Consider the following 23028-nt stretch of genomic DNA (forward strand, 5'->3'; position numbering starts at 1 on the left):
TGTGTGTGTGTGTGGTAGCGCGCCTGTGTGCATGTGTGTGCGCGTACGAAGAGAAGGACTGTGACAAAACTTTCTAGAGGCCAATATATTTCTAACACCTGGTTGTTCCCATTAAAATCTGAGCACAGAGACGTTTTCAATGATAAAAAGATGTTTCAGGTGAAAGAGGAGACCTTTAATAGCGCACGAAATGTCAGGGCACGTGAGGACAGGCGGCGACGCAACAGTTAAATGTGTTGTGAAAGATGCTGCGTCGCCGCCAGTCAACACCTCTGGGAAAGACCTCGGGTGAACCAAGTCCGCAACTTCGCCCTTGACACCAAAGTCAGAGATCAAGCACACGCTCTCCGGGCTCATTCTGAGGCATCCCTCGTCAGCCCCGGCAATACCAATGATGTATTTACAAGTCCCAGTGAATTTTTAATGATAGCTCTGTTTGAAATTTTGAACAAGCTCAAATTGATTCATGATTTTTTAATGGGGGCCTGTGGAAGCTTCCAGAATCGCTGATTGTTTCTCCCACTCTGAGCAAACACCCACAGCAGGGGAATGAAGAAGTGGGGGGAATGACACAGGCACATTTCCTACATTCTCTCCCCCTGCACGCTCAAACACAGATTTTTAGAAGGCAATATCCTGTCTCGATATTATCGCATGTAACTCGATGACAGACTCAGGGACGGTGCAGACGTTATGGACAGCTCCAAGCCACTCAGAGTCATTCAGCATGCCTGAACCTGACCCTAGACTTGGAAAGCTTTAAAAAACATTAGGTAGAAAACACTTCAAGGTCAAATAAAAAAAAAAAAAGAAGAAAAATAAAATCTGAATCCACGACAGGTGATCCCTCATCTTCATCCACAGTGACGTCAACTTTGTAAGTTCAACCTTTTGGTTAATGTGTCTTAGAAATACTCGGTGAAATCACTGGGAAGGCTCCATAGCTTAGAGCAAAACTTGTAAAATGTGAAACAGCGAGCCTCTCAGGACCAGACAGCGTACAGGGATGAGCTCTTATGCATTAATTTTACTCCTGTCAAAACTCCACATCTGTTTTTGCAGTTTATTTACTAAAGTATGACTATTGTAATCTTCGTGTTGTTGCACACCGGACCATCCCCTGTAGTTTTGTTATAAGCTGAAAGCACATACACACTCTACGATTTTAGCAGCTTTATAAGTTATTATATGTTAGATCTTGCTTAGTATAATAGTTCTAAATGTATTAGCTTCTATTTTGTACAATCTGGATTTCATAAACTTTAACAGTAAGATTTAAAATACTGATGAACCAGTCACTTTGCTCCCTGCAGTGCTCAGTTCCATTTCTGGTCAGTTAAGCAACAAGTTACATGGCCAGAAAAACCAGTTACTGAAATCCATCCCTACTGATGGCTATTACGACACTCCAGTAAGGACCAGCATTATTTTGTCTGTCTTCTACACGTCACACAAATTTCGGACATTTTCCAGAAGTTATCTCACACATCCACGATCTGGCAGACCCTCCCACTGGACGACGCCAGACTAAATATTTTTAGCCGTGATTGAAGATGTTGCCACAACCGAAATCGCGGCGTGTGTAGAGTGTGTATTCTCCTCAGCTCCGGTTCAGTCTCTCTTAATTCAACGTGTCCAAACAGACCAAACAGAAGACGCCATCCTGGAAGATCTGCCTGAATTCAGTGGATATGTGTGTTTTTGTGTGACAAAGGGATTTCACAATACATTTCAGTCTCATGGGGGCATTTCATCAGGGTCAGGAATAAAAACGCAGACACAGTTTTAAACAGAAAGCAGCTATTAGTCATGGATGTGGGAAGCAGACAGCAGAAGCAGAGAGCGAGACGGACGGGAAGACGACCCGGAGGTTGTCACACAGGTAGCGAGACTGGACGGAAAGCAGGATGGCTCAGAGACAGATATAAAAAGACAAAGATATAAAAAGACACCAGATCAAAAACAGACATATTTAGACTTGTAGCGGGGAAATGAGACGCTGCTGAGACAATGAGCCGATGGGCGGCACAACAAGCAAAAAAACGCGACAACACAAACACAAATCAGAGGAAGACGGGAGAAGAAGACGGCAGAGCTGTGACATTACATGAGCAGGCTGAACAGAAAACACACCAGAAAAAGAAAGTTGACGCCACAGAAACATAATGAGAGCACGAGTTTAATAAAAAGAGGAAATAATCAGGAAATTCAGCACTGACTCTCAACACGGTAAACAGCTTGTTACCTTTACTAAAACCTGTGATTTCTTTTCTAGTGATGACCACTACAAATCCATAACGGCTCATTTTGCATTGTTGTTTTTTTTTTGTTTGTTTCTTTTTTTGTAATACTTAATTTTCATTTGAAAGTTGAATTAAACTCTTAAACCACAGCCTAAATATCGATTAGTTCAACGTTCCCTCGTGACACTCGGAGGGAAATGTTTGATTATAATGTCTGCCTGTTTGAGTTAATAAATAAAGGCTGAGGTTGTCACAGCAAGTCGAACTCCAGGCTTTAGTTTATAGTTTTAATGCAAATTTGATATGAACAACAAAGTCAAGGTCAAACTCATGATTCATACTCATTTCATGCTATTTATAGTCAACGAAAAAGCTAAAAATAGCCATCCCCTGATTGTTAAATACTAAAAGTGTAAAAACACAACAAATGCACCATATTCATGCAGAGTGCTTTGAGGAACGGAGGGCAGACGTTTTGCTTCCGAAATCCTTCCAAGGATATGGAGAGCGGAAAGTTAGCGTGACCCACTGAGACCCACAACAGCCACAATAATTGGAAAATAGGCTCAGCCGAAATGAACTGGAATTATCCATTAAGTCCTCTTTTGGTTTTGTCAACACAGGATGATAGAGACGTATTCCACAGAAATGGAAATTTAGAGATAATCCACAAAGATCCTCTGACAGCAACCTCATCACCCTATTTAAATATTTGAGCGTCTCTGTAAAGAGAAATAATCTCAGACAGTAAAAAAAAAAAAACTCCAACTCAGCTGTGCAGCAAGGGTAGCCAGGTTACATTTCAGGGTCCTGTTTTGCCTGTAAACTGACCGTTTGCTTGTTTAAACTTTCCCATAAGGTCAGTGGAGGAGGACTTTAGGATTCAGACCTCAGCCTCGCTCCATCCAGCGGTAATAAATCATGAGCCGGTAAAGTCAGGCTGCTGCTATTGCTTTTGCGGGTGAGGTTCAGGTGTCCGTCCCCTTCCCCTCCTCTGCCTACACTTAATTTATATTACAGGTGTAAAGCAGTCTCTGCTCAGCTAAAGGTCTCCTCCAAAACCCTCAGGGCCGCGGCTCTCCCCGGCAAGCAATAATTTATGAACAAAGTTGCAGGGTTTTATGAGACAGGAGTGTCAAGTTTGTGATACCTTTATCTATTCTGGACACGGACTCTGACTTTCTAAAATATAGATCAAAGACTGTGCCCTGGGTATATATTAAGAGAAAGTAGCATAGCAAAGACGGACTCATTTACAAATGACATATATCTCAGTTGTATTTCGGTTTGCTGCTCGTGCACCGGGCACGTTTCGGGACACGTTTCTGTGAGGAAAACACACCTGTTCGGGACCGAACAGAGGTGTTATGATTATATCTATTTGGAAATGTTTCCTGCTTTGACATGTCGGCGTAAAAATGACACCAAACCGACTGCGTGAGACGGAGGAGGAGCCACACGCCATCCGTCTTCGACGTATAGAGACAGAGCTGAGACGCCTCCTCTCTGCTCAATGTCACTCCGACCCTGCTGCACGTTATTTAGCTTTTCGTCTCCTCTCGTCCTCCATTTCAAGTCCCCTCTTTCCACACAGTCCCGCGATTTGTCAGAATGTCTCTTTTTGTTTATGTCTACACTACTTCACCGTAGAGCGTGTATGATGGGAGCACACGTCTTTAAAACTGCAGGTGATATTTGTTCTTCCTCTACAGAGGAGAGAGAAACGCCGCCACACTGCTTGGAGCTAGGCGCCGTTTTTACATTCCGACTTTACATTCTCGCTCTTTCAACTTTTTGGAGGTCGAGGGGAAAGAGGAGCAGGGCCGAGCGTCCGCGGGAGTGGAAAAAGGCTGCCATTTCTGAAAGAGCGTTCCACGGGTCAATCTAATAGACAACAAACACTCAGGTGTCGCCCGGCGAGGGTTAGAGCGGCGGCGGGCCAGCGAGAACAGGCGCCCTCGCCGGTTGCGTAACGGGAGGAGGGAGTTCAAAGGCTGCTTCCACATCAGGCGGCTCCCACCTCTCTGCTGGCCGTCGCCGTGCTCCGCCACGCTAAAGACATGCTCGCTTTCTGAAGAACCAGGTGCTTTTCACCAGCTCCGGCAGCGATAATTTAAAGGTTGTGCGATCTTTCAAACTGTCTCCACGCCTGAAACGGTCACCTGAAAAATATGTCTTAATTTAAAGCCCATTCCGCAGCGGCGTTCCACTGAAATACAGAGTCTGGTTTCCTTCAAGAACCCAGAGACATTTGGATTTGGCTAATTGTTGTCTCTAGATTGCCAGTTGTTTTATTTATTTATTTTTTTTGTTGTTTTAAGATGATTAACACAAACCAGGCTTCGGTTTCTGAAACTAACCAAACTGAGGTTAACAGTGTGCCGTTTCCATGACGACTGAGGTCCAGCGTGGTACTCGCTTTCAGGAATGAGTTTCAGCTTCGGCTCAGAAGCATTTACATTTCAACAATCCGGGATTTGCAGAACTGTATAATTTCCCCCCGTTTTATTTTTCTGGAGACTGTGTTTCAAACGGGAGGCCAGACGGCAACTCGGAGCTGTTCGTCGCCACCTGAGGGACCATGTGACACGAGGGAGTACGCCAGGAAAATTAGGAGTACTGGCATCTGTTCCCAAACAGAAGAGTACACAACTGTGTGCCTGCTGAGTCTCAAAGAATTCCAAACATGTGTACGTATGCACACACGGACGAACGGAGGCGCTCACAGCTGGATTACACTCAGCCGAACACGGGAATAACAAACAGGCTGACGGATGAGCTAAAAGCTCTTTCAAGACAACAAGGGGACCATCACCAAGGCAGGGAGAAGTCAGAATAACTCATCAATACCAGCACACTTCTGCTCTCCAACTTCTGTACTGGTTCTAACAATAACAGAGCCATCGTGTGATCTCTGCCACAGGACACAAAGGCTCTTTTCCCACAATTCTCAGGGGCTCACACACCAGCTGCATCATTATCTCTTCTCACCTTCGTTCTTCTGCTCCTTCGGTCTCTCACAATAGCTCCTTCTCTCAACAAATTATTCACCAATCCCTTCTTGACAAAGTCGGTTTAACACATTGATCATGCCCTTTACTTCGTACGGAGCGATGAAAAATGCAGCCGAGCGACAACAGCTGCTGAGTTTACATACAGGGCTGCGCCATGCGTCGCAAATTCACCGCCGTCACAGTCTGCGCCTGCACAGTACACACTGACTGAACCGCAAGAAATGATGTTTGAGCATTTATATTCTGCATGTCAGCACAGTTGGTCAGATAAATCTGAGGCCTGTACCAGGAAGTGGGGTTTGCTCAGGTGCCGTCATGGTGAGGAATTATTAATCCAACACAAAATGCCCTCACACGTGGGAGATGAGCCTCAAACGAACTCAATGGAAAGTATAAATGAAAGGAAGATCTCCGAGGAAGCGCTTCTACATACTTTGAGAATAATTGTTTAATAATTGCTCCCCCGTTACGTAAGCTGCTCTGCAGGGTTTCCGATTGGTCAGAGATGTCCCGGGTATAATCAGCCCACGACTCAGCATCGGCCTCAGCAAGTGGCCAAACTAATGGTGTCATAAATTGAGTCATTTTCAAAAGAAAACTATATTCAATTTCACTGAATCAATAATATTTTACACCTCGTCATAAACAGGCAAGAAAAAATACACACCTGACACAAAACAGTCAAACTGCTACTTAGCAAGTGTTTATATTTATATCACAAAGCTTATTGCTGTCACAATTCTCAACTTTAGCACATAATAAATATAGACCTAATGCCGTGCAGCGGTAGTGCAAGCATCTCTTTGATGCTCTGTTTTTGCTTTGTTGGCGAGTTCAAACACAATCAAGCCTCGTTGCAGAGTGCTCAAAGGGGAGATTGTGAGCGTCGTTCTCTCTCGTCCGCCACACGCGTCTCGTCAGACGTGGATCCACCCAGCGTTCTCCAGGCGCGTCGACAGAAAACCCACATTCTGCGAAAGACTCGGCTTATCCAAACAAGTTCGACGGACAGAGTAAAAGATGAAACAGCAGGGTAACCCGCCGATGATGGGCTCACTTTGAGCGGGGTATTAAGGCATTACCGGTTCCAGGTTTGTTTCCGCCCATTACCAGCTGAGCGTACATGTGTTGACATGGAGAACACAACAAGCAGCACAGTCGCTCTCTCCCGGAGATCGGCGGGGCGGACATGTACTCATTCACACCCTTGCCTGGAGGATCGCTGCAGGACATAATGAGCTGAGTAAGATAAGGAGGAGTACATGATAAGGCAACAAAGAGCGCCTAATGAAATGAAGAAACGAAGGCGGCGGCCGGCCACAGAGGAAGCTGTCAGCGCCGCCGCTCTCAGATGTTTCCCTGCTCAGTAGCGATCAATATTCAGAGGCAAATGCCCTCCGACTAAACACAGGCACACTCATCAGCTGAAAGCCTCCATCTACTCATTTGTCTTTTGACTCCCGATTCCTTGTCAACGCCGCCATCAGATCGCAGCGCCTGATGCTTTTGTTTCTTATACACTTGTATGTAAACGACGCACAAGCAAATAGAAATCTGATGAGCATACAGTGAGTGTGTGTGTTAATGTGACTAACGTTGAAGTGCTTGATGGCCGCCGAGGTGGTGAATACACGCCGTGAGAAGTTAATTCAGAAGAGTCCATGAGTTTCCGGTAACTTGTCAAACACACACGTTGACAGTCAGCCGACTGTGAGCATTTTAATGCGGCGCGTTTGCCGTTTGTTTAAGTCTGTGCCAGGACTGAAAACTTGAAAACAATTGTTGAATATCACAAAATCAGCTGATGAAAATGTTAAATACGTTGTGTTCATGTGCAGAAAGTGGTTAAGAAAAAAGAAAAAAACTTAACTCAATCGTTGTGTAAAGTTGCCACCTGTCAGTGTGTCAAAACTATCAAAACTGCAAGTTGTTCCAATGGAAAGTGTAGGCTCAGACTTACGTCCTTGATTTCAACTTGAGGGTATTTCTGTATGTTTTTCGCTGCGGATAATGCTAAAATAATGTTGTTCTGCACCATTTAAGCTGCTTAGGATTCTGTTGAATGGCTTACTATTGCACACAAGCAGCAGATGCTGAAGAGAATAATATCACCACGTGAAAAGTCCAACTCAACAGCAGTGGCTGTGGAAAATAAAGAAGTCATACGTGTCCTTCACAAAGGAAAAAAGACAATAAACATAAGAAAAAGATGCATATTTAAATTTAAAAAAAAGCTATATTGTGCGGGAATACGTCACTGGCAGGGTGGAAGAATAAATGCAGCGATTTCCCACAAATTCAGCACTTCATTTCCTCAAATCAGTGGCTTCAAACTCAGTGCTTCATGCGTGAACACGGAGGCTCCTGAGGTCGCGCGCCTGAGGACGGACAAGATGGGACGTATGTCTTCAGACTGTTTTTCTCCTGTCAGACTTCACTGACCCATCCAGCACACTCTCAACCGAGCACGCAGTGTTTTGAAAACGTGTCAGCCGTACTTCCAAACTATGCTGATAACATCCGCACTCCACGTGTGTGTATGTGTGTGTGTGTTTTTGACTTGATCTGGGTTGAATTATCTTTGAGGCTTTACTGAATGAGCGCGGCATATTTCTCTGTGTGGGACTGGATCAAAAGAAAAAAAAGAAAAAAGAAAAAAAGAATCTGAATCTTTGCTGTTTGTGTGGAAGTGTGAGGCGCGCAGGTGCACGGCAGACAGCGGTCTCTCTCGCAGTGGAGTAGATTCGGCTCAGAGCCCCGGTACCTGCCACCGTCTGCATTCTCCCGATGCAGCCGCGAAAACCGGCGACGCCACAAAAAGCATTAAAACTAAATGCCAAGGATGTTCAGAATTTTAATGGCCGAGTCGAGACACCCGGATACACACACGGCGCTTAACGCTGCTCATCATTTCCATCACTCTGCGCCGGCATTTATATGTAGGTGTGCAGACACAGACGCTGTGATGAATGCAAGCCGTGTGGGTGTTTGGGTTGTTTAGTATTTGGCAGAAGGTGTTTAGGGGGCCCTAAATGTCTGCGCAAACGACACCCTGAACTTTTGAACTTGAAGCATGGATTAACAACTGACCTGGGAGCAGCGGAGTCTGGGAAACTATAATTAAGGTTGATTAAAGAACATTCCTGGGGTCTGTTTCTGCATGCTAAGTGGGCTGCGGAGGCTGCAGACCTCGGCCCCGATCGAATCAGCAGATCCTGCTCCTGAGGATGTGATGTGTTCGTCATGAAAAGTGCCACAAGATGACACCTCAAAGAGCGCGCGCATCGTAAATCTGCAGGCGATTAGAGAAATGCCTAAATGCAGACATACCTTCTCAAAAACGTATAAACGCGCAAACCAAAGAGAATTCCATTTTGCATCCCGTAGCAAAATTAACTGAAAGACAAACAGAAAAAAAAAAAAAAACAGCTTGGAAAGCTTTGGAAATCCAACCAGTCATTACTGCAATCACCCCAATGGCATTCGCAGTATAATTAGCTGAAACAGGCAGCAGCGCTGTACCTATAAATATGAGAGACTAAACAACAGTAAACAGTCAGGGCAACCGCAGCCGGCAACCTCTCACATTAGGCTTCAGCTCACTCCCACAAACGCCACCAGCAGCACCATCAACAAAACCCGCGGCAGCTCTGACAGCAGCTGAAGCATAACTCAGCACCGGCCTGATCACAATTAATCTCCGTTGAAGTCGTTTGTTACAGGAGAAACTAAAGAGAACGCTTTGCTTTGCTGAGGCCATTGTTCTTTATCACATCACCACTTCACAGTTCTCCTCCTTTCACCGGTTTGTCTTTGTGTCGACCCAAGTTTCCCTGTAATCTCACTCCTCTGTAGCTCAACTTGGTTTGATTCTGACTAATTGCCCATTGTTTTATGAGCAAGGTGCGACTTGTAACAATAAGAGATTAATAATAAACGTGATCTGATTAAAAAAAAACCTACAAATCAGTTGTTAGTGGTCTGATCTCTTCTCCTTTTTAGCTGCAGCACAAAAAGCAACTTTCAACTTAGTTTGTGAACTTCTGGAGGGTCGGCGGCAGCAGCAGAGGTCAGGTCAAGATCGAGCGCAGAGATGTCATCTGAGGGAAAAAGCCACCGCAACAGGAGCTGCTTTTGAGAGGAGAGTCCTCAAAGGTTGCCTGGCAACATCCTGCTGACAACAAGACTTCAGGAAGTCGCTGCGGCGGTCGAAATCACAAAATCACTCGAGCCTTTTGATTTGTTTTTCACATTATGAGACTGTTATAGTTATGTACTACTTCTGAGTCAATAAATATATTTTATATTGCTCATGGACTGGTGGCCTGTCCAGGGTGTATCCTGGAAGACGACCCACTTTTCTCAGGAGTTCAGATATATGGATCCATTGCATCAAAAAAAAAATATATACATTTTAAAATTCATAGAAAAGAGTCTGGTCTTCAGGTCAATAATATTTTTGACTAGATTTATACATTAGAATTTTATTTGCGGCTTTTGCAATCTCATTATGTTTTAATATGACTTTTAAATTGGAAATAGCATGACTAAACGGTGCTGAGTAAAGCCGCTGATTCAGTGGTAATGCTGATTAAATAATCTGAACCGCGAGTGACGGTTTCAAAGATTTCCATGTGAAAATCCCATTTGATATTAAGGCTGCGTGGTATTAGATGAGCGTGTGATCTGTGAAAATATCGTCAAATATTGCAATCATGATATGAATTACTATAAATAATCAAACACTGAAGTATCTGATGTTGATCCCTTTGAGCTTTTTGGATTTCTTTCTTTCAAAAAGCTGTTCTCTTGTTGTTTGACTCAACAATAACCAGAGCAGATTTCTATGCCGTTGTGTTTCTGGCCTGTTTTCTCCAGGTGTGGTTCAATGCTGAAGTGGTGAAGCTGAAGACAGTCCATTGTCAACTCAATCTGGGGCAGTGCGGCTTCGGCTGATTGCTTGAACATGTTGACACGCAGGACGTGAAAGAACACTGCATGAAGACATCCATCACAGATCAGTCCGGGGCTGCATGACAGCAGGAAAACACACAATGTCCCATAATGTGTGTTGAAAACTATGATAATGTGATTTATGATCAAGCGTCACTGGGCGGAACGCGATCGAAACTTCTGAAAAGAAATTAAATGAAAACGCTGTGTGTCTCAGAACGGGCAGGCTGTCGGTGACGGACAGTCCAGTTCAAACAAGCCAAAAGGATTGTGGGACATCGTTCCAGGGCTTGATTTCTGGGTTTGGCGCTGAGAGCAGAGAGTTTATCGCAGTAAGCTGAGTCTTTGCTATATGCGTGCACTGTACATGTTATTGTGATGACGACAAATATATGATGTATTTTCAGTCCCATTTATTAAACATTATTCTAGAATTTTTAGGAAACAGCAGTAACTTTGCTAGCCGTCAGAAAAAGCGTGCGTTCTGTTTGGACAATCCATTTTCGACTCCACACAAAGACTTGGCGTTTGCTAATGCTTCATGTAACACTGGCAGTAAAGATAAATACTCTTGCTGTTGTTATTTAAACTGTGATGCAGAGGAAGAGGGTCGGAGAGCGCTCAGCAGCTGTATGGAGGTTGTGGAGCTCAGGGCCGCCGGTGTTTACCGGCTGAAGCAGATGTTAATGCCTTCACTGCAGTTTCCAGCTGAGCCTCCTCACTGTATTTGATAAATATCCTTAAAAATATGTTGTTTTTTTTTATTTGAGGCGCTCATCCCCACCATGTCCCAGCAATTACAATATGGAGGAAGAAAACCCTGTTTTCAACTGATTGAACTGCCGTTCAGGTCCCAGGTCAAACTCCGAGCCACACACACACACACACACACACCAGCAGAAGCTGTCACACTGCGCTCGTCTTTGCTGCAGCTTGTGACCCACAAATGTGTGTGTGTGTTCAAGCCTCAAGTGACAAACAAATTCTCCCCAACCTGGAGAACAGTGAGCACAGCCAGCACTTCAGACCGCCAGCCAGGCAGCCATGTGGCGGCGGCCGGGCTGCAGGAAGGGGAGAGGTTGCGACCCCGCTCCGACGCACAGCGTTCAGTCGCCAGATGTGCTACGAGACGCTCAGCCGCTTCCTGGCCAACGGAGAGCAGAGTGAGCAGGACGAAACAGAAAGTCGAGACTCGTTTCACACTTCTAAAAACTTGCTGTGCTGCCCTCCAGAAGGCGGTCTGATTCCAGAAGCATCCAGGAGCCCGCTGGAAAACTGCTGAATAAGCCTCCATCAGGAACATGCCAGCAGTTAGAGCTCATTACCTCTTTAAGCACTTTACTAAAAAAAAAAAAAAAAAAAAAAAAAAAAAATTAAAAGAATTTACCATGAATAATTGAAATGGTAACAATAAAGGCAACAACGAGGAACCGGACCATTTCAGATTCGACTTCTTGCACCTCAACCACAATGTTTTCACTGCAATGTTTTCAGAAAATCCAGAGCACATGTTTTTTTCCCCCCTCTTTTGTTTTTTAGTTGCTTTTTTTTCCCCCTTCTCTAACTCAATACGTGCTGTGAATTCCTGGCATGGCATCACAGATGAACGGCCTTGTTTTTCCGTGCTCTTCGTGGATAATATATGTCGGCGGTGGAGGTGCAGCTGAAGGGATTGTTCATGTGTGCATTTGCAAGCAGGTGTGTCGGTTGACTGCCGCATCCTCCATCCTAATTAGGTCTGTTCCACTTCTTTTGTCATCTGCTCCGCAGAGTTCAGAGCTAATCATTCTTGGTATTGCGCTGGAAGTATCCGTGTGGCGCGTGCTGCGGCTACATGCCTGCTCATATGAAAGAGATACTGCGAAGGTTTATAGGTTCTGTTGGACCGCGGCACGTCTCCTCTTCAGCGGAGGATGTTGTCAGTTTCGCACCGTCACGAGGCTGGAGCGCCTGCACCGGGACAGTTCGGCGCCGAGTGTGAGGTAGCTAGCGTGTGTGTCTAGTGCCTCCAGGTCCGTGATTCATGAGGGATTGTGCAATCGGCCAACGGGCTCCTGCGCCGCAGAGACAGCTTCAGGCCAGAGCAGCTCCTCACACCACAGCCGTCCACATGATGTGACGATGTGATGATGTGGTCTCACAAGGAACTACGTTTTTTTTTTGTTTTTTTTGCCAGTTGTCACCTGCAGAAGGTCCCTGACGACTGTCATCCTGAACTCTGGACTCGCATCCACACCTACAGATCAACTAGCCTCAAATGGCTCTCCACTATGGTTTCTTCAGTAGCAGCAGAGTCGCCACACAGCGCGACACAGCGAATAGTTTCCTATCGTTGTTTTTAACAGTGCAACATTAGAACTACACTGCTGGATTCAGCAGAGCAGGATTCCTCCGCATTATGTCCGAATTGACTGCAGAAATAATTCATATTGCTAACATTGTGCACCACAGCATGACTGCAGGAAACACACTGGAGCGAACGTCTGGCCTCGGCAGACACTTTACTAGGAGTTTTTTTTTTTTTTTTTTTTTTTATGGGCTTTGACAAATAAATCACATGACATCTTAAAATATGCTTAAAGTGAGGGCGTCCCAAAATATGACAATAAAAACCATCAATGGGAAACAGCTTTCAGAGGAGTCACAATAAAAAAAAACATGAAAGAAAAGGTTGATTTTTTTTTTTCATTGGGAATTGGATTATTCACATGTGAGTATAAAACGGTTCAATAAGTCTGGGACAAAACTTTACCAACTGAACCAATAAGATTTTAACTGATTTTAATACACATCATAAGCTATGTCAAGCATCCTAATATTAAAATACAACAGAATAGAAACCTATTAGAACATACTAAGCCTCTTTAAATGTTGCTTCCTTTGTTGAGACAAGACCAAGAAAGAGGAATAACACACTGACAGCAGAAATGCCTGAAAGTCACCACAACTTTGTTTGTGTTGTTGTTGGTTGTTAACCGCTGCTCCACCATGCTGCTCTGTCTGAACTGCAAGTCTGTGCATGAAATACACAGTTCCTGATCCAAAATCCACTCCCAGACAACCACCTCTCTTTAATCTGCCACATATCGAAGAAATGGCGATTTGATGGTAAAAGTGTTTTAAATCATAAAAACTTGATCACTGTAGGCTCCGTTCAACCACGAAAACTTAAAATGAGGAATTTAAATGTCGTGTAAAAGGCAGCTGTAGTTGTGAGTTGTTGTCTCTCTCTCTCTCTCAGTCTCAGTTATTCACATTTACAAGGCAGAGCCAGCAGGCAGCACATTATGTTTTAGGTGATGTTCTTGTTTCTCGTCTGGTGACCTTAACAACGCCGCACGCCGACAACAGGTGAGGTTTGTTAATGCGTTTCACATCTGGTCAGAACGGCATCTGGATCCCAGCGCAGAATGCCGGAAAACACACAAACACACAGGCCCGTTTGCACGCTTTTCAACTCACTGAAATGAAATAGAGCACATTTGAATAGAATAACATACAATGCCAACACACACAAACACACACATACAAAACAAGTCTGAGGAGCAAAATGGCCATCAAATGGGGAGTTAGAGGGGAAAACCATCTTCTCTTCTGAATTAGGTGAATATAATATAATCAACTTAAAATTCTTCACTTCAGTATTTTCACTCTTAGAACAGACAGAACTGTGTTTTCATGCAGAATGTGGAAAAAAAAAAAATCAATCACGACTGAGAGTTGAACTAATTACGAAGCGTTGTTCCTCATGCCACTTTAATTTTAAGGGCTTTTAATTTTTATCCTCCTTAGTCCAACAAACTGAAATCTATATCTCAGATTCGGCATGGCACCACGCTCAATTAGAAATGTAAAAAGAAGTTGAACTAGTCCAAAGCTGCTGGAGGAACTCCCAGGTTTTACCTTCCTCCTCTCTTATAGAACAAAGTCACACCCTGGAGTTTAACAGGGTGATAAAACACACACACTCACACACACACACACACACACACACACACAATACAAGTCTGTGCTCCTACAAAAGCGTAAAGGCACAGGTGTCGTTCCTCGTCTGCGCTCAGATTTGTTCCACGCTGTTCTCGTCTCGTCTGTCGTCGGTCAGTGAGAGTCGGGATCATTCAGAAGGTGATTTCCACTCGGTGAAAGTTCTCCGGAGCTGGACGGGGTGGCTGCTGGTCCGGGTCCGGCCCCGGCAGGCCCAGACTCGGTCCGGCACGCGCAGCCATATTTTATACGCTCGTTTCTGCAGCTTTACAACTTGAATCCACAAGCATGCAACCCAAAGAAGTATTCCGAAAGCGTGTTAGGAGGAGTTGGCTCAACATCACACAGGCGACTGGCCCAGTAGTCACACTCACACACACACACACACGCACACATGTGGAAATATCAGAAGAAAAAAAAACTGGACGGTTAAGTGGTGGATGAGAGACAAAGGAGGATACGGAGAAGTCAGAAAAACAAACAGCAGCAAGAGAGGAGAGGACAGAAAATGAGAGACGGCAGCCACGAAGAACTTTACGGCGGCTGCGATCTGAGCGCCACGTCAACACGAGACCGAGCGCCCGCCAGCATCGGGGGGAAGAGGAATCCGTTTCCTCCCTCCTCCTTTCTTGCTTTCTGGGAAAACAAATGTTTTTGTTCCTCAAAATATCCACTAACACACAAAAACACTCTTAACTAACAGTCTGCAGCCTTCAGAGGGAAAACCGCCTCTCTGACAGACCGTCCAGCCCCACTCCTCTCACTCCAACACTTTAAGACAGCGTGTTTATAAAGCCCGGCGTTTCCATATGAGAGCAGTCAGCGGACAATTATTTTTACTGTCACACTCCGTTTCAGGGTAATAATAGGAAACTTTTATGTATTTAAAAGTGTCAGGATCTCTATGTATAGACCGGCTCAACACAGACCTAGTGAAGGTCACTGGATCCTGTGAAACTTCATATCACTTCATGATAATTATGATTATCTTAAGTTGTTGAATTTCCTGATTCCTCTTGCGTTTTTTAGTAACTTTGCTGGTTTTCTGATGGAACCACTTCATGTGCTCTACCATTCAGAAAGTCAGATGTTTATTTGTTGTAGAAACAGCAAAACTTGTTGATTCAGGATCCAGTTCACATCCATCCAGGCCATGTAGTTCGTGCTGGCATTGTTTCAGTGCTGACATTGTAAAAGAGGCAGGTTACATCCTGATCGCCGGGTCGCCAGGGTCAAGAGAGACAGAAAAACAGCCGCACACAGATACAAACACGCAAACTTCTCACTGATCGCCGAGTTTGTTTACAGGTTCAAACCTGGAATTGATTTGCCGTGAGGCTGAAATGACTCATGAGGGTGGAACACTTAACACCATGTACAACAGTCCTATCACAAAATAACATCGTAATTCATTAAAGTGCTGCAGGCTTTGTGGTAGAACGGTGATATTTTATCTTACCATGTTTGAGTGTGGATGAACGGACTGATGCTTCTGGCAGAGGTTGACACACAGTCGTCAGATGAAGCCAAGTCGCCACATTCAACATGGCGCTTCGGTTGGAACAGCCAGACGGCTCTGCTCGCGCGCCGACGTTTAAACACACACGCAGCTTGGAGTTCTGAGCAATGAATCTGTCATCTGAAACTGTCGCATTCCGTCTCTCTTCTGTTACATCTGCATGGTGTTTCCTTAAACTGGCAGTGGATTTTAACTGGACCGACGTGCCAATCAGAGCCAGAGAGAGAGAGAGTGTTACAAGGGATTGCATTTCATACCGGGACGCATGAGGCCTGATATTAGAGGGGTTTATTTGTCAATCATGTCAAACATCCGTTAGCTCATTGTCACACTTTGAAATTGTTTTGTCTCACCAAGCGGTCAAAACATTTGCACATTTGATGGACACAGATGTACAGATTGAACCCAGACAGATTGCTTTAAAAAAGTATATATTTCAGTGTTCGGGTTACTTTTGCTGTGCGTGAAAACAGCTGCTGCCTCCCTGGTTTGTCACTAAACCCACATTTACTGATTAATGAAGCCTGTAACAATCCACATCACACGTGATGAATGGGCTTACCTTTGTGTCTGTCAGGCTGCCGTCTGCATGCTTGCTGATCTCGGATGTTTTGTCGCTGCTGCTTCTCCTGGAGATCAGATAAATCCCCTTGTCACGGGAACCGGTAACATTTTGATTGTGGAGCGTCTTTCCTCTAACTGATATAACTTCAGCTGAACAGAATGAGTCAATCAGCGTCAGTCTGACCCCACAGGCAGCTCAGCTTCAGTCACACAGCAACACTTTATCATAACCATCCAGCTAATGTCTGCAGTCAAACAAGAAGTGAATTAATGTCTGAAGAAAGTCAGTTAATTACTATGCAGCAAAAACAATCCTTTGCAAAATACTTGTGTTTATTTTTTTTTCAAGACTGTTAATTGGTGGGTTGCACAATGCATTGGGGGGAATAGGGGCAAGAGAAAGAGCACTGTTGCTGAGGTGTTTTCTCCTAGTGGGGCGTTGCACGGGATCAGTGCCACGGGGCTCAGACGCCCAGTCTGAGTCGGTCCCGGTGGACGAGAGGGTGGCCTCCCTGCAGCCTCTGGTGGCAGAGAGCAGCTCTCTGACTCTGGTTTGTTTTGATGCACCAAGAGGCAGCTCGGAGTGTTCAGTCTTCTTGGAGCAAGAGCATGAGGTCCTTAAAGTGCGACTCCAACGGACTCCAGAGTCTTCAGGTGTTCGCATCGGCAACTGGTCAATAAAAAACTGCAGCAATTTTGAATTAAGGAAAATAATTTTTTACCAAATCCATTCATTTGGATGGACAGGCGTGTTTTAAAAATGTTTTATGTAATACTGAGCAGTTCAAGGCTTCATTACTTACTAAGATTTCTTTTTCATCATCCAGGCCCCGGCTCACATTGTCACTGGAGCTTTGGCATTGAGGCCAGCTGAGAGCTGGAGCCATAAATCCTGGCGCTCTGGAGCCGATCCTCTGCCTCCACCATGTGGTCGCAAACAACAAGGCACAAACTGTCATCCTCAGCCTGTTTAAGGTATTAAATGTTAATGTTAAACTTTATTGATCCCCAATGGGAGATTCCCTTTTCATTTGCAGTTCAGGAGAGGAAATCAAAGGTCAGGCTCGGCGGCAGAACAGCCCCCGCGATGCCGATCCTGGTTTAGTGTCTTACTGAAGGACACTTCAGGGGGGTGAGAGGATCTGCTGACAGGGAGACTTCAACTATTGTTTTTAGCACAGCAAGTGTGTCGCCGCGAGCCATGAATGTGCTGCTTATGATCACAGCCACATATTTTATGAAGACTGGAGGAAAACTGCAGATCAGGTACTGGTGGGCCTCAAATCCCGTCCTCCAACAGCTGTCTGACACACAAACAGCTCAAAGAACAATCTCCATGGAAAGATCCTTGATGTATTTTTGTCTTTTAGCCCCAAATTTACAACAGTGGGGGGGGGAATAGACCATCATTAACACTTGTATGTTTTCTGCACAGAGAAATTGTAATGAAACTCAAGTAGTTAGTTTCCCAACATGTAAACTTCACACAAAGGGGCCTGTAACAGAGAATTAACTGGGATTTTATTTCATATTTCACTAACCTCTTCACCACTGAGCAGCAGACACACCGAGCATCGACAGATCCAAGAGTTGAATGAAATCGGAGGAAAAGCGGGAAGTCAAACAAGGACGATCGAGCAGGCGGCACAAGGAGAAACAGATATAGAATTTATTTTCAATATTCATCGCAAAGAATAAGAGGTGACACAGCTTGAAACAGATAATACAGAATTTATTTTTTTAACCAGAAGTAGGAAAATACATAGGTAGGTGTAAAGGAAACAAGCAGAACCTGGAGTCCAAAAGAAATCATGAAAGAATCAAACTAGTTCAAAGAGAATAGAGAGGACGGCTAAGGGTACAACGGAAAGCATTGTTTACCATTCAGTTTCATTTTAAAACAGTATGTGTTGATTTGAAAACAGCTGCCTTGATTTCTTATCTGGGTTAATGGACATTCTACAACATTGTGCAAGTGTTTTTGTCATTATTCCTTTTTCTTGTCTTTTTTTTTTTTTTTTTTTTTGCTGGTATTCATGAATGGTAAACAATAGTTGGTCCAGTGCATAAACACAGTGACACAGATCAATATATGTACTCAGCTGACTACAGATAGACAATCCTGATCATTGAACAACTACCACTAAACTGGCAGGGAGCAGGAGATGAGCAAATATACAAGATGGATGAGAAAAAGGAGGAGTCTGGGTAACCGAAGTGTCTGGAAAGGTCTGAAGATGGAGAGTTTAAAAACAACAGCCACAGTTGGAAAGATGCAATAGCTACATTGTTCCAGACTATTTTCTTTAAAATCTGAATGTTTCTAGATATTATTGCCAAGTTTGTTTGTTTTTTTTAGGGAAAAAGAAAAATGATGCATCTGAAACAAGCTTATGGGTTGAAAAACCAAACTAACAGCAGTTAAGATGTGAATGTGGGTGTTCATGTGAGTCAAGGAAAAGGACAAAAGTACTTTGCTTTCCTTACAGCCCTACATTTCATGAAGACTATGATTTGGTTGGTGTGAGAAAAAAAAAAAATCGCTCCGCGACAGAGAACTGAACTACAAGCAGCTTTGGTGTGCACCGTTACAAAAGAGATGCAGCCTGGAGGAGGAAAAAAAAAAAAAAGAAATAAAATAAAATCAAAGAAAGAAACACAAAAGAAAGTCACTCTACATCTAACAACCCAACTATGAAACGATGCTACAGTGGAAAAAGTACAAAGCCAACAACAATGTGATCAACTCACTGGAGCTCACAAGGTGCCGAAGCTCAGCTCGGTTCGACTGATTCAGTCACGAGTCGTCTGTGGTTTAACATGAGCAGGATGGAGAGAGGAGAGGAGAGGAGAGGAGAGGAGAGGAGAGGAGAGGAGGGGGGAGCTGAGAGCCCAAGAGACCCAACAACATTATCAGTGACTACCAAGAGAAGCTAGCTAGTTAAACAAATTTAACCACTGTGGTGCACGAGAACAGAATGAGATGGACTAGTCAAAAGAACGTCACAGGACCAGTCTAGCGGCACATCATTAGCTTAGTCTTACAAACATTTTTTTTCTTTTATTTTTTTTTTTTAAACACCTGTCAAAACTGTGTGTTCTAGCACTGAACTGCAGCCACTAGTCAGACAGCGCTGCTGCCCTAACCTACAGACACGAGCGCTCTCCGGCTAGCGCCGCGCCACATCCAAAATAAAGCTGACAGTAAAAGAAAAAAAAAAAAAGAAGAAAAGGACAACTGAATATCCCTGTGCTGACATTTGTAACGGACGCCAGTGACGCGGGTCACTTCCGTTCCGGTACGCGCTCGGTCCTAACGACATTCGGTTTCTCTGATCAACCCATCACCGTGATTTCTGCAGAGGATTTGGTTTCAAGACGTGGAGGGAGGGTGGGGGGGGGGGGAGTTTGAGTCAAGGGAAAAACAATGTAGCAAACATAACACCGTCATAGAATTCATGATTTACACATCAACAACACAATTCATTATCTTTTTAGAAAGGAAACATGAGATACACCTTTTATTCACACTTTACAAAAAAAGCTACCCTTTAAATCTACTACAATACTAATGCCATTCAGGAAGGAGAGAAAGAAACAGAACTCAAACAGGACACATTGATTTCCACTGGGGAAAAATTAAAAAAAAAAACAACAAAACAAAAACTGGGACAAGCGACCTTGATCCGAGGACCTAATTCATACTTCCTATTTTGCTTGCTTCCCTCTTGCTTTAAAAATTCATTCATTCAATCATGTACATTAAAGTAATGAGATGGTCACTCATTAGTAGGATGGGCCGGGCGGGGAGTGACAGGAGCTGCGTCTCAGTCTAATAAGTGCTCATCATCATCATCATCATCATCATTCTGTGGGAAAAAGCACGACTGCTCAGGCGGTCGGGTTTCACTTTTCGGGGTCTAACAGATTTGATCGACTGCAAACTGTTAGCGTGGCCTTCGGAGGAGGAGCCGGCGAGCTCGCCGACCCTCATCCCGTGTCGATCCCAACAGTGGGCCGTCCGACCTTTCCGGTACAGAGGTAGGGGGTCCACAAAAATGGCACTATCGCTGCAGTGACGAGGGTAGGAAAACTATACAAAGTGGTTGAGCAGAGGGCTTTTTTTTTTTCTTCTTTTCTTTTAAAAGATACAGTTTGAGTAATATAGCGAGTAGGTAAAAATCAAGTGGTGGGCAGGTTAGGGGGGGGGGGTCGAAGGGTTAGGGTGATGGACAGGCTTGAGGAGGTTTAAAATTCATGGCCATGGAGGAAAGCTCGGGGCTCAAACTTTTCCGGGGCCCGGGCAGGGAGCTGTGCGAGGGTACCAAGAGGGAGCAAAAACAATTTTAAGAATGAATTCATCGAGATAAGACACCCTGACTCGTGTCGGTTCGGGACAGAAGAGAGGGTCAGTGGAGAGAGCATACCTGCTGACCAGAGAGCTCAGTGGATAGGAAGGATATACACATAACATTGTCACAGCTCATAAAAAAAAAAAAGGAAATAAACATTAACAAAAAATGGACATAAAATCTTCACAAATGTCTCAACAGTATTTAAAAATAAAAGGAGAAAAGGTTGTTCAGGCGTTCGTCGCGTGTAAATAGTGCAAGACAACGTCCACTGCTACAGTGAGGCACGATGTACATGTGGGGGGTTTTGTTTCCGAGATCGTGTCAGTCACACGTCACTGTCCAGTGAGATGTGGAGATGAACAGATGTGACCCATTCTTGCGTGTCCTTCTTTTGTTCGGAACTGATGGCAGCGGTATGGATCGATGGCTTTGATAATGGGCGAGGAGAAGCAACAGGCAGAGTTTACTCGTCGTGTCTATTTACATCGCAGATCAAACCAACGGCGGAGACGAACGGGGGGGGGGGAAGAAAAGATAAAACAATACTGATACATCAATTACAGTCAATGTATGGAGTGCAAAGTATTGACAAGCGAACGCCTTGAACAACCTCTTCTTACGTCTTTTGTACAAGCTGGTAATATCAATTCATCTTAACATTAACTGGATAAAAATTTAGCCATAGTTTACAATACAATCTTTTTTCAAATCTGATCATAATTTACTCTTCGTACAAAAAAACGCCAGAAAACAGGTCTTTTGTGGTTCATATACAATCATGTAAAGACTGAGTCTAGATTTCTATTCTGTACAAACACTTGTGAAAAAAAACCACTGCTTTTGTGTATGGATTTTATGGCTGGGGAAAATCACTACTGGCCTCGGAGACAGTGCTACAGATCTGCCTGCAAATTACCTGTGTGTGTACGCTTGTGTGTGTATGTGTGTGTGAGAGAGTGTGTGTGTGTGGTTGGGTGGCAACTCCCGACAGTGAGAGGAATGCTGGTTTTGTTCCCATGTATCAGCCAATACTCGCTCTCGCTGCCTAAAAGCGATCTGGATAAAGAAGTTTGCGACGGCCCCCCCCCCATCGCGTTGCCCATCAGCCTAACTCCCTCCCCTCCCCCCCCCTTGCTCCCAAAACGGTGATACATGGGCCACGTGAGCTCCTACGCACAAGACAAGCCTAAAAACAATACAAAGCTGGGGTGAAACAGTCTGCGAAGGGGATGGTAGCTGCTCTTGAGTTTCTCACATCTTTCCTGCACAGGACGGCGTTACAGCCTGTCCGTGTGCGGAATCAGGCCAATGCAGGCTCCGGGATTCTGGGTCTTCAGGCATCTGTGGGGTTTGGGTAGCTAATGCACCAGGGCCGCTGCCAGAGGTGTAGTCTATGTAGCACCGCGGGAGGCCGTGAAGGGGCCTCAGCACCACAGGGTGACAGCAGGAAATATCTCCTCGTCCACCTCTGGTCGTAGCTTAACTACCAGCCAAAAAAAAAGCTGCACCAACCCGAACGCGTCCCGCTCAGCAACGGCTGAGGAAATATTCTGGCTGCATAAAGTACCGAGGAAAGCAAGCGCGAGCCAATGATGGAGGTCCGAGAATGACAGGTCCGCCGTCGTTGCTGGTTTTTAGATTTATACAGGACAGGCGGACGTGCAGACCTTTAGCTATGGAGCTCGTTGGGTGGATGTCGCCCCGTGAGCCAACTTTTTTCTTCCCAATTTTCCACTGCCCCTGAACCAAACAGTGCCCCGTGTGACAAATCTGAATGAGCTACCATCCACTGACGTTTGAGTGACAGAAGCGATGCGGGGTCGGGGGGTTCGTGGACGTCGGAGGGAACGGGAGTCAAAACGCAAAATATGATACACGATAAAGGACTGAATCGAGCAGTTAAAAAAGAACATAAAAGAAAAAACAGAGAAAGAAAAAAAGAAAAATATAGAATATCTATAACATTTTACGAAATCCCTGTCAGCCAGACCTCACTGTACGAATATTTTACAGGTTGTGTTTATTTGTCTTCCTCCTCCAGTGTGGTGGAGGGAAGAGCTGGTAGTGGGAGGGAGGAGGTTGAGGAGGAAGGGGCTGTGGCTGCAGCGCCCCCCGGTGGTGCGGCCGGGACTCACTACCTGCGCGCGGGCAGGTGGAGCCCGTTGACCTGGGGAGGCGCGTTGGGCAGGAGCAACTCCAGCTGAGCAAAGAGGGAGAAGTGGTCAGAGGGGATGTGGGGATGGGGGCACCCGCTGACATTGTTCTCTACAAGCCAGTGGGGGTCCAGAGGGCCCAGGATACCCAGCACGTTCAGGTGAGGCTTGGAGTAGAAAATATAGTCGATGACACCCTGAGGAGAGGAAAAGGAAGGAGGACTTCAGCACAGATTGTTGACA

At 44.8% G+C, this 23028-nt stretch overlaps 1 protein-coding gene and 1 long non-coding RNA gene across 2 annotated transcripts in view; one reads left to right on the forward strand and one right to left on the reverse strand.

Annotated features, from left to right (window-relative positions):
• Positions 1 to 22241, forward strand: LOC115398692 (uncharacterized). The gene is made up of 3 exons (XR_003932589.1): positions 1 to 14; positions 16154 to 16160; positions 22164 to 22241. It is a non-coding gene; the product is annotated as an uncharacterized LOC115398692 (long non-coding RNA).
• The window catches only part of cnot6a (CCR4-NOT transcription complex, subunit 6a), a 13899-nt gene continuing 9110 nt past the window's right edge, over positions 18240 to 23028 (reverse strand). The window contains exon 12 of the mRNA XM_030105590.1: positions 18240 to 22982. Coding sequence (XP_029961450.1) covers positions 22767 to 22982 — 216 coding nt within the window. The 3' untranslated portion in view covers positions 18240 to 22766. The remainder of the gene's footprint in view (positions 22983 to 23028) is intronic.

Source organism: Salarias fasciatus, chromosome 2 (genome assembly GCF_902148845.1).
Source record: "Salarias fasciatus chromosome 2, fSalaFa1.1, whole genome shotgun sequence".
Classification (NCBI taxonomy): Eukaryota; Metazoa; Chordata; class Actinopteri; order Blenniiformes; family Blenniidae; genus Salarias; species Salarias fasciatus.